The 12,751-nt window shown below is 46.7% G+C and overlaps 1 protein-coding gene across 1 annotated transcript in view; it reads right to left on the bottom strand.

Annotated features, from left to right (window-relative positions):
• Ngef (neuronal guanine nucleotide exchange factor) overlaps positions 1-12,549 on the bottom strand; it is a 62,908-nt gene extending 50,359 nt beyond the window's left edge. The window contains exons 1-2 of the mRNA XM_027942032.2: positions 12,282-12,549; positions 9,115-9,229 (exon numbers count right to left, since the gene is read on the bottom strand). Coding sequence (XP_027797833.2) covers positions 9,115-9,229; positions 12,282-12,549 — 383 coding nt within the window. The remainder of the gene's footprint in view (positions 1-9,114; positions 9,230-12,281) is intronic.
• Positions 12,550-12,751: the final 202 nt, after the last annotated feature.

The raw sequence follows: 12,751 nt of genomic DNA, 5'->3' as shown, positions 1-12,751 counted from the left end.
TTGGATAGAGATACTGATTCCTCTCTTGGTGACAGCTACACTTTCTAATCTTCCTTCGATTTGTCTCACGTCACTCTCTACTTGGAAATGCTGTTATTCACCACACAAAATTTGGGGGTCCCTATTTCCTGACTCTGCCATCTTATTGCTGCTGGAAAGTCTTGGGAGTGTGATCAATTGTTTTGATCAATATACACTTAAAAAGTGATTGGTGTGCTGCCTCTTTCTTTCTTTCTTTCTTTTTTTCTTTTTGGTACTGGGGATTGAATTCAGGGGCACTTGACCACTGAGCCACATCCCCAGCCCTATTTTGTATTTTATTTAGAGATGGGGTCTCACTGAGTTGCTTAGTGCCTTGCTTTTGCTGAGGCTGGCTTTGAACTCCGGATCCTCCTGCCTCAACCTCTGGAGCCTCTGGGATTATAGGCATGCGCCACTGCACCTGGCAGTGTACTGCCTCTTGATGTTGTCCAGATAGCTTTGAAACAGCTATTCCTACACAACCAACTTGCTAGATCAACCCAGAGGATGATTGACATGCATTCTTTTAAAAAAAGGTGTGAAATACATTATTGCTGACATTGACACCTGCACCTTCATAAAGCTTAGGAAGTGGGACTAGAGTCCTCAATGTCCCCATTGCCTGCCAGGGTATCTGTCCGGTGCCAGGATCTCCTCCTGAAATCATCCCAGGCTCCAGGACACATGCAGATCCCTCCGTGGGGCATGATGAGGTGGTTGGGGCCTGGAAATACTCAAGCAGGCGTGCATCAGAGCTGCACCGCTAAGGCCCAACTGTGGCTCCTGGAACTTGGCTTTGTGGCCTGGGGGCTTCCTGGGAGGTTATCTGGGAAGTGGCGGCTGTCACCCTCAGTCACCAAATAAGGAATCTTCCAATAGGAGCCAGCAGTGGAGGTGCTCAGTAAATATTTGTCATTTGAGTGAACACACAAACTGATAGATGCCTCAAGTCAGAGGAGTGAAGCATCTGCCCCCCAAAACACTCTTCATTCCAGCAGCCGACTGCAAGTCTATCCTCCTTCCTTTGTGGGATGGATAAAGCACAGACCGTCCCAGAAGCACGTTCATCTGTGGTCAGGGCTGTGCCAGGCAGCTCAGGCTGTGCACTGGCCACTGTGGGAACACCTACTGCACAGAGTAGTGTCGATGGAACCCTCAGGAGCTGGGCCCTGGCATCCCAACCTCAACCTCAAAGTGAGGGCTTTCTTCTGTAACCTGGACGGGGAGGTTGCAGCAGGTCATTCATTGGTTCATTCATTCATCATTGGCCTTGGGCTAGGACCTCTGGGGAGGTTAATGAGGATTAGAGGAGGTCATGAGATCATGAGGGTGGGGTCTAGTGACTTCACAAGAAGAGGAAGAGAGGCCTGAGCTGGCAGCCTTGGTCTACGTCACCACGTCTCACACGATGTCCTGTTTTATGTCACGATGCTGCAAGAAGGCCTTCACCAGATGTAGGGCCACACCTCCAGGCTTCCAAGCCTCTAGAACTTTGAGAGATAAATTCCTTTTCTTTTTAAATTACCCACTCTAGGCATTTTGTTATAGCAACAGCAAGTAGACCAAGACACTGTATGAATAGGACCTCAGCCCAGTCCACTGAACCACACTGTTCTCTTGCCTGTACCAGGACCTGCCACCAAGACCTGGCTGAAGCTCCTAAGGGCAGGGCAGGGCAGGTGGGGTTTCGAAGCTGAGAGAAGCAGGCCCACAGTGCACAACCTCCACCCTCCATGCCCTCCCCAGAGCCAGCCCATTAGGGGAAAATTTCAGATCAAGACTTCCAAAAAATTAGAAAAAGATATGACCAACATGCTACAGGCTGTGACTAATAGAAGGAACTTAGTAATTAACATTATGCATAAAGTAGTAGTTTAAGAAAAATAGTTAAATCAGTTTAGATTTAGGTTACTGAAAAGTCAGTTATCATCAGTCAAGTAAGCAAAATAAAAGAGCATATAAAGGCTTGTAGTTAAAAAGAAATAAGAAATCAAATAAGTAACCCCCTCCAAAAAAACAAAAACAACTTAGGAATTTAAATAATAAGGTAACAGCAAGGTAAGAGGGGGAAGGATCTGGCATTGAAGGGAAGGGTCTGAACTGTGATAAGGTAACCATAAGCTAAGACCCAAAGGGGACATAGAAAGGCGATCACAACGGGGAGAGTGAAGGAGGACTTCAGGGTGAAGTGAGGAGGCTGAAGATTAAAGACTGACAGGGAAAGTGGCGCGAGGAAGCAGGAGAGGGCAAAGTGATCCTGGACGGGCGACGTGGCGAGAGGGGAGAGGCCCGTGGCCCAGAGCACTAAAGATGCTACAGCCAGCGGACAAATCTGCCGGCCTAGTCTGGCACCGCGCCCTGCGCCCACATCGTCACTACTGTTGTCACTATTATTATTGTAAACGGCAAGGAATGAGCGCGTCCACGAGGCTGTCCCCTGGACCCCTTCCGTCCCATGCCTTGCAAGCTTCCTGAGCCTCTCTCTGGTCCCCTGTGGGCTTGGGCCTGTCGCCAGCAGGGCAGTGCCTGGGTGAGGGCAGGTGTCACTCAGGGCCACTCCTGAGAGGGCCCCTCCCCTGCACCCCACATCCATGAGGCCTTGTGGGGAGGTGGGGAAGGCACCCCTTCAGTTTCCAGAAGGGAAAAAAGCTCAGAACTGCTGAAAATAAGATACAGCTGTCAAAAGTATATGAAATTAGCTGCATAAACTGTGAAACATAAGTCACAGTTATATTTGTTCTGAGACAGGGTAAAAATAGGAACAAATTCAGAGATGGAAGCTCCCAGCCTCCCTTCAGTCACTGTGTCCAAGGGGCCTGAGATTCTTCCAACCGGCCAGTGCCTTTGCTTACGGTCCACAAGCTTGGTGGTGGGGGAACCTGTGTGGGGACCTCAGGTAGCACCTGGGGGGAGGCATGCCAGGAGAAAGTCACTTCCTGTGGCTCCCTTAGTGCCTTCGCTGGGAGGCACTTGGTCTCCTAACTGCACAGAGGAGGTAAAAGGAAAGTTTTTCTCTAACAGGCAGCAAGGCAGGTGAGCCCTGAGTCAGGGGAGCTACATTCCTGCAGGAGCAGTCCCCTGTCTTGGTGACACTGTGACCTGGCTTTGTAAGAGCCTTGTTCCCCACAGTCCTGGGTCATTTCTGGACCAGTCTGCATAGCTGTGTCTTCAAGAGATCAAAGGTCACAATCTGCTCAGGAGTCTGCATGTGTGCATGTGTCAATCATTTGCAAGGGCGGAGCTCCTCTAGTGTGTCTCAGACCTGTGCCAGGTGCCCAGGAGGGAGCAAAACCTGGTGTGGGCCTGCCCTTGAGGAGCCTGGAATCAATGCCCCTGGGGCTGCCATGGTCAACAGTAAGAGCTGATGATTTTGCCACTTTACTTAAGCCCCTGATATATATATATATATATATATATATATATATATATATATATATATATATATATATATATATAATATATCATATATATATAAGCTTTAGTGGGCAGGAGTGGAGCTCAGTGGTAGAGCACTTGTGCAAGGCTCAGCCTCAATTCCCAGCACCTCAAAAATAAAGTAAAATAATTAATCTTTTAAAAATAAACTCGATAAAAATTAAACTTTTTATTGTGGAAAATTTAAAAAACATATACCCAAGTAGACAGAAAAGTATAATGATTTCCCCCAAAGACTCACCACCCAGCTCCAACACTTCTCAACTCCTGGCCTTCACTTCCACTTCCACCCACTCCTTCCCTGGCTTGGATTATTTTGGAGCAAATGCCAGACATCATATCATTTCATCCAAAACATTCAAGATGTATCTCTAAAAGACAGGAAGAGTTACACGTAGCTAAAACCCCACTATGACACCACCAGGATGCCCAAGGAAATGAACAACTCCCTAACATCACCAAATGTCTAGTCTGAGTTCAAACTTCCCCGATTGTCTTTTAATCTTCCCCCCCGCAGGTCGCAGGTCGTTCATTTGTAAAAGGGTTCAAGTAAGATTTCCACCCTGTAAAGACTCCATTTTTCTTTAGTGTCTTCTAACGGCTTCCTCCCACTCTAGTTTATTTTTTCTTTGCAGTTTGATGAGAAATTGGGGTGCACCCCCCTATTTGGATCGCGTTGTGTGGAGTCTTAATCCATTGCTCTCTCTCCTGTAAACTGACAGCTAGAGCTACAGACTGGCCAGTGTCAGGCTGCGGTTCCTCAGCTCCTCTCTTGCCCTGAAGGCTTGTAAATGAACTAACCCCCGGAACAGCAGCCCCCAACTACTTCAGTATTGGTCTGCGATATTTACAGATTCTCACAGCAGGACTCTCAGAATGAACAACCCAAACAAACGCTGACGAACCTATGGCCAGCTGCCCCAGGGTAACTTCATAGGCCACTTACATGTTTTCCTGAAACACATGCCATGGCCAGCATGGACACTGGTCCTTTCCCAACGTCAGCAAAGACTCACAGTACCATGCATGAGTCTTTGGCGACATTAAAAGAGCTTATGGCATTTTTTGAGATGGATTCAGGACAGTAGTCACAGTATTTGATAACCAGGGAGTAGGGCTCAACCATTTAGAGCAGAGCTGTGGCAACCTAGGGCCACAGCTCTGGTGTGACACTGATGTTCAGTGCTGAGGATCCTCGGAGCGATGGACAGCTCCTGCAGCTCCCCCCGGGTGCTGCCGGGGAAAGGAAGGCTGATGCTCACTCAGCTGATGCAGGAAAATTGCCCACATGAAGTTTTCTGATGCAACTTAGTTGTATATACTAAATATCAGGTTATGAAAGCACATGCTATTTTACTATGTATATAATATATATAAATACATAAATAGTGAGCATTATATATATTCAAATAAATCTGGTGTCTTCATGGCATGCGATGATTTTGGGGGTTAGAACCCTGATTCATGACATCGCACTTATGTAAATAGAGACCCAACTTATGACATCTTGACTTGGCTGAGGGTCTCTGAGGAACCAGGCCAGCGCTGGGCTGGGGGTGAGGGAACCCTAGGCCTCTGGCCTTTGCCCTCTGCAGCCAGGTTAACAGGGACAGCCTCCTTCTCACAGCCAAGATCAGCTGGCCATGTCCCCATTGGCGGCCTGGGCATGGGAGACCCCGGGGAGTGGAGTCAGGAGTCTCTGTGTTCATGGTCTAGCTGTCTCATTAGCCGTACAACCTCTAGCCAGGCACTGAATTTTCTTTTCTGTGAACTGGGAATAATGAGAGTGTGTATAACAGGGCTCAACAAATGTTGGTCCCCATCTCCCCCAGCACTTCTCTTCCCCTATAATCCTCTGTATAGAGCATCTTTCTACCACCACTGTGCCTCTCTCCTGCCACCCTGTCCTGTGGCACTGTGACTCTCACTGCTTGATGGTGTGTGGAAGAGGACTTGCAGAATGCCCCTGGGTGAGCTGTGGACAATTTCAGAACCTCTGAAAAGAGGCACTGACTACCCGCCTTATATCAGTACCACCCAAGCTCCTAACCCTCTAGGGGATAGGTTTCTATACCCACCTTGGTCTTGAAGACCCCAATCCTTCTCTACAGCCCCACTCCCCACTCATTATCTCTGCTGCTGCTTCTCCCCTCGCCCAGGTACCCTTGGCATTGTCACGTGTGAGACCAGACTCTACATAATGCCCCGTCTCCTTGATTCTCCCACAGCTCCCTCTGAGGAAGGGGGACTGGCCCTTTAATCCTGCCCTGGTCCTTTCAGCTTATTGTTCTAGAGATGTACATCTGACTCAAGGATGGCCAATCAACTCTGTTGCTTAGAAATTCTTTTTCTCTAAGACAAATGAAAAGAAGCTCCCAGACTCTGGGGAGACGAGTTGAAGGATCCTACTGGCAAAGGCTGCCATTTAGGTCATGCACAGGCTGACAGGCAGGAGAAGATGGTCTGAGAAAGAGGTAGGAGAACAGAACAGGACACGGAGAAGCAAGGAGACGTGGGCCTGTGACCTTGGAGAACAGGGTAACGCGGCCCTGGCTTCAACGCCTTTTCCATTCCTGTGAAGAGGAGCTTTCTCTTGCACTTGGACTCTCTGAGAGTTCAGCACTCTTACAATTACCTCTTTCACTTGAAAAAGTACGAGTAGGCTTCAGATGTTCCCAATCAAAGTGACCTTGACCAGGGAGTAAGACCAGGATATCTGCTGTCACCACTTCTATTCAGCATTGTAAAGGAAGTCCTTATTTGTGCAATATGGCAGGAAAAACAAATAGAAGGTATGAAGACTGGAAAGAAAGAGTGAAATTGTATTCCCAGATGGCATGACTGTGTGCACAGAAAATCCAAAGGGATGTACCAGGAGAAGTAATAACCAAGTTCATCATGACCACAGGTTACCAGGTGAATGTGGAAAAATTAATTGTATTTTTACATACTACCAATGTATTTTGCTCAAAAGCAATTTACAAATGAAATCACAAACACTGGCTTTTAAAATAGGATCACAAAGCATAAATTACCTGGGAACAAATTTAATTAGAATATACATAAAGCTTTTAAGCTATGAATCATTGCTGGATTAATTTTTAAAATAAGCAAATAAATGGAAAGCTAAGATGTGTTTGTAGATTAAATGATTTTAAATGCCAGTGTTTAAGTGTAAAGGATCCCCAAATTTATCTATGAGAACAATGCAATTTCAACTGAAAATTTAGCAGATATTTGGGGGGGGGGGGTAGAATTGACACACCAATTCTAAAATGTATATGGAAATATGAAAGACTTAAAATAGTCAAAACTATCTTTAAAAAGAACAAAGTAGGAGGACTTATACTACCAGACTTCAAGACTTTGCAAAAAGCTTCAGAATTTAAGACACTCTGGTATTTGCATAAGGATAGATAATTAGATCAATGAAACAGAATTCAAGTCCAGAAATAGACCCACATATCTACAGGGAACTTTTTAAAAAGGCATCAGTGTGACTCGTTGAGGGAGACAGAGACCCTTTTACTAGGTGGTTCTGGAGCCACAGGACCTCCCCATGGACCACAGGGACATGAACGTGAGAGCTGAACACATAAATTCCTGTGCGAAAACACAGAATAGCTTCGTGTCTTTGATGTGGTCAAATATTTCCTAGGTAACATAGAAAATGATAAACAATAAAAAGGATTGCAAAGTTAGTCTTTCTCAAAATCAAAGTTTTCTGCTCATTACAAAAGAAGCTATAGACTGGTAGGAAATATATTTGGACTATCTGACCAAGGACTTTCATATGATAAATAAAAAACTATAAATTAAAGATAAGGAATGAATAATCAGCAAATAAACAGGCACTACACAAAAGAAGACCCATGGAAGGCCAATGAAGAGGTGCTCAACACGGTGGTCACCAGGGAAACGCACACTGGAACAACAGGGAGAAACCACAATGTACTAGAAAGGTGCGATTACAAAGACTGGCGGTTCCAAGTGCGGCAGAGGATACAGAGTAACCGGATCTTTGATTCCTTGCTGGTGAGTGGGTACCAGAGTACAAGCATGTAGCACATTTGGAAATTATTTGGCTATTTCTCACGAAGTTAAGTATACACCTACCCTAAGACCCAGCGATTGGACTCCTGGATTTGTATTTCAGAAAAATGAAGGTGTATGTCCACAAAAAGACTCTTCTAGGGATGTTACAGCAATCTGGGAGGCTGAAGCAGGAGGATCACGAGCTCAAAGCCAGCCTTAGCAACTTAGTGAGGCCCTGTCTCAAAACATAAAAAGGGTTGGGGATGTGGCTCAGTGGTCAAGCACCCCTGAGTTCAGTCCCCAGCACCCCAAACAAAACAAAAACAAAAAAAGGATGGGCAGATAAATAAATTGTGGTCTTACTTCTTAGCAATAAATGAGAAAATCTCATCCACGTGGATCTAAAAAATATTATGTTGAGCAAAATAAATTGGGCACCACGGGTATACACTGTGTGATCCCATTTGCGTGAAGTTTAAGAACCCATGAAACTAACGTCATGGCGTTGGAAGGCAGAAGATGGTCACGTCTGAGAGGCCTGCAGGGCCTCCTGGGGCAATGGGCATGTGTGTACTTGGTCTGGTTGATGGTCAAGGGGTGTATATGTGTGTTTTATTTTCAACAAGGAGTATCCACGCAAGCTGTAGACTCAAGATCTACACATTTAGTGTAACATAAAACGACTTTGATGAGTAGTTAAAATGGGATTGATGAAGACACTAACTATAGAGATGATCACAACAAGACAGGGAGGTAAAACGTTGGGGCTCTGCTTGAGATAAGGGCTCTGGTGCCCTTTACGCTCACTGGTGTTGCGCCAGGTGGGGTTTTGCTGGTGGTGCTGATGGTATTTTTTGGTCTGTTAAACTTAGACCATGAAACCTCCGTTTATAAGCACAAATCAAGCAGAGAGACTGCCATGGTTTGGGGAGGTGTCCCCCAAAGGCCCATGAATTAAAGGCTTGGTCCCCAGCCAGTGGCACCTTTGGGAGACGGTGGAACATTCAAGGAAAGGGGTCTAGTGGAAGTGTCCTGGTCATATGGGGGTGTGCCCTGGAAGGAGGTACAGGACCCTGGACCCTCCCCTTCCTTTATCTTTCTGGCCATTTTTTTTCTTCCATTTCTCAATATGCATAATATCTAAAATTTCTCAGTTTTGTGATGGAAGAAAAAAAGTGTGTGTATGTGTGTGTGTGTGTGTGTGTATTTTCCCATACTGGGGATTGAACCAAGGTCCTCAGACATGCAAAGCAAATTTTTTTTTTCCTAGTACTCAGGGTTGGACCCAGGGGTGCTCTACCAGTGAGCTACACTCCCAACCCTTTTTATTTTGTATTTTGGGAGAGGGTCTTGCTAAGTTGCACAGGCTGGCCTTGAACTTTTGAACCTCCTTCCTCAGCTTCCCGAGGAGCTGGGATTATAGGTGGGCAGCATTGTTCCTGGTCCTTTTTATTTTTAAATAAGGAAATAGTGGAGGGTGTGTGTGTGTGTGTGTGTGTGTGTGTGTGTGTGTGTTTAACATAAGCAATTGTGCTGTTAAAACACGACCCCCTCCCACCCCGCCAGGCTCTGCACACTGATGCCTGACACATCTTTGCATGAGCAGGTCCTGCCAGCTCTTACCTTGTTTTCTGGGCTCCTGGCCCCATCTGCGTTGGTATTCTCCAGAGAGGCTTTCTGCTCTGGGGAAGATTCAAGGTCAGAGGCTCATTTATAGATTTCCCATTTTCCTGTGAATCTGTGGTATTTAAGAAATGGAGCAAGTTAGAAAATATTCATCTCCCCCTTTTCAGGCAATTCTAAGATTAGGGAAGCAGTGACTGTCGCCCTGGAAGGGGAGGTAAGGGCAGTGAGGAGGGTGGTTTCTCCTCTCACCCCCTGAAGGAAACCTGGTAATGTCTTAGAGGACAAAAAAAAATCCAGAACCCCTGGGACTTTCATTTCCACTGGACAAAAATCCTCTACAACTTGTCATCTTTTCTCAACTGATTTTATGATGTCTGGTTCCTTTCAACATTGAATAGTAAGTCCACCTGGGCCCATTAGGCAATGCTGGAGCATGTTTCTGAAGGGCACCCATTTAGCAGGGGAGTGTGCTGCATCTCCCAGATCCGAGTCCCACTCTGTGGACCCAGAGCACGAGCCTTCTGGTTACATAGTGGACCAGAGCAGCCTCGGCTTGTTTTGTCTGCTCCTAACGTTCCTCGTCCTGTGTCCTTTCTCATCAGAGAGATGAAAAAGGATGTTTTCTCCTTGGATTTGGAGGCAGGCAATGCTGGGCCATCTTGTGGAGTTAACTCTAGGGAGGAGAAATGAGGGATTCATTTTGACCATAAAGCCGTGCATCTTGTACCTCTGGGCTGGGCATCAGTGGTACCTGTGGAGGTGACAGGAGGTAAGGTATCCCCTATCATGGTCAGCATTCCTGGATGGTCTTGAAAAGTCTGCAAATCTAAGGCTCTTCCCCAGTGACCCTGTCTCCACCATCTTCTCAGACACAGCCCCACACCCACCTTTTCTCCCACTGCAGAAATCACCCTGCCCCCCCACTCGCCAGATGCACATGCATTTCTGTCTGCTTGCTGGGCTGCGTGCCCACTCTGCCCCAGAGGATAGCCTCTAGCCATCAGTGGTCATTGCATGCTTGAAACACGGCTGGTGTGGCTGAAGCAGCGCACGATCCATTTTCTTCAACTTAGTTCATATAAAAATGTAAAAACTGATACTTGATTCAGTGATTAGGAAACTTCTAGTGATATTTGGAACAATTTATAGATCTACTCTTCTGACTGTACATTTTATGAAATCTAAATCCAGATCAAGTATTTCCAATGAAAAGTTGGCATATAAATTGATAGGACTGGGATATAAAATATCCAACAGATTTCAAAGACAATGTAAAAAAAATGGGTGTAAAGTATCTCATTAGTTAACTCTACAATATGATGATAATATTTGGAATATATTAGGTTAAATTAAATGCATTGTTAAAATTAATTTTGCCTGCTTCTTCATAATCTTTTAATGTGGCCACTGGAAAAATTCAAGCAAGCCATGTGGCTTGCATTGGATTTCTGCTGGACAGTGTCCCTCTAGCCTGCTCCTCTGTCTGCACAGGTTTGGGGACTCGAAGCATCTGGACTGCATTGTGAGCTGAACCACTCACTAGCTGTGATTTGGGGCTGTTGCTGTTTTAATATGTAAAGTAGGTGTGGTGAGCTTGCCCTTGGAATGTCTGTCTACACAGCCCTGGGAACCTACAAGTGCTTGACCCAGTTAGCTTCCACTGCCGTCTGGCCAGGTCCTTACTCATCCCTCAAGACTCTCCAAAACACCCTCCTCTTGGGGAAACCTTTCCAGACCCCACCAGAAAAGTCTCATTCTTCACCTTTTCCACCTTGGCATGTGGCTCGCAGGAAAGTGACATCATTATATCATGGGGTCCCGAAGGCAGAGACTCCAACTTTCTCTCTGTGTGAAGTATGTTTTAAACTTTTCATTTATATAAATTTTCAAGCACACAAAGTTGAGAGGGTGTGGAGAGGGTGTGTTCAGTCCCCATCACCAGCCTCGGTGACTAGAGTACTTCCGTAGTTGTGTAGCTCTCACTTCACTTTGTCCTGGTCACAGGATTTTGTGAATGTTTCTGGGAGGTTCCAGCAAACCCAAGTTCTACCGTCATTGAGCGTTAGGGCCGTCTACCCCATCGGTCTTTACCTGGGCTGGCCCTGGGAGCTGATTAGCGAACAGAACATACTGTAAGTGACCACGATGCTCTGATGAAAGTGCGAGGAGCCCTGCAGCTTCCTTGGCCTCTGAGGCTCCTCTGCCGTGTGAAGAAGCCCGAGCCCCCGAGCTGGAGGAAGGGCTGGAGGAAGAGACGCCAGGGTGGGGCTGAGGCCCTCCTTTGGCCACTTGCTAACCACAGAGAGCTGAGGCTCCTTCCAGCCTTCCAGCCCCAAAAGAGCCACTGGCTGACAGCAGAGGTCAGAAAAACAGGCCAGACAGGGCCTGACCAACCCCAGAATCGAGAGAAATCACAGACATTGTTTGTTTATATCTCTGTCTGGAAGTAGTTTAACTCAAGGCAAAAGCTACCTGATGGTCACTGAAGAATAGCTTTTATGGATGAGGTCATGGAGTGACTGGACCTCAGCAGGGTTCTACCTCCAATGCACCATCTGGCAGCATCCACCATGCCCCAGGGGCCAGGAGACCACCCGCACGTGCAATCCTGCCCTGCCCACTCAGCCCTGGTGGCAGGTCACAAGGGAAGGGGTCTGCAGCTCTCACACACCCATGGGTAAAGGCTTCTGGGCTTTATTCTGCTCAACAAATAGGTTTTGGGCAGACAAAATGAGCCAGGAACTGGTTTAAGAGGGTCCTGGTGCTAAGATAGCCCAAAGGTTGAATCTCATTCGTTTTCAGGACAGCAGAAACTCTGATCCTCACAGTGACAGGGAGAAGACAGGATAGAATGTGACCACTGAGGAAATTCCCCAGTGGGCTCAGAGTCCCCTCCTGGAAGGTACGTGCAGCTAGGAGAGTTTGTTGAGTCTTTTAAGTAAAAGTCAGCCTCACTGTATCATTGGGGTCAAGACTCTCATGACCAGCACAATGTGGGGGAATTCACATTGTGTAGATAATGGCTTCAAAATGGTCCACCTTATTAGACCTGCCCCTGGTGATTCTCAGTGCCTTTTATTCTTTTCATTTCGTGAGAATCTTCCACGCTAATCACTCTCCCGGGATGTGAAGGCGCAGCTGCGACCTCTGACCCTGACACTGACCTGCCAGGTGGCTGGAGTTCCGCTCAGGGGTGCCTCTGGCCTTGGCTTGGCTTCTGCGTCTCATGGTGCGGTTGAAGATAGAGTTTCTCTGCAGGGGAATGTGGCGGCGGGGTTCTGTATCCTGGCTCTCCTGCTCAGTACAGGGCATTTCCTCTTTTTCTGGAAGCAGCTCAGGTCTCACCTTGGCTGATTCCTTGTCAATCTTCCATGAATCACTCACTGATCTCCTCCAGGGTTTTTCCAAATCTTCTATTTCCTCGGTCTCCATGGTAATAGAGCTAATGGCTTCTCAGCAGAACGACTGGAGGTCACCAACCTCCCTAGACTTTGCAGGTTTTGAGGGTTTTAGAATAGAAAGAGAACAATTTTCAGTTAGTCATTGGGCTAAATATTCCATTCAGAGGATGGCATTACACTCCCATCTGATTTGATGAAATTTGGAATAATCTGCACATCCTGCCAACCACGTC

This window comes from Marmota flaviventris, chromosome 11, assembly GCF_047511675.1.
Source record: "Marmota flaviventris isolate mMarFla1 chromosome 11, mMarFla1.hap1, whole genome shotgun sequence".
NCBI classification, from domain to species: Eukaryota; Metazoa; Chordata; class Mammalia; order Rodentia; family Sciuridae; genus Marmota; species Marmota flaviventris.
Note: the sequence above shows the minus strand (reverse complement) of the source record. Positions and strands in the feature narration are given on the sequence as shown.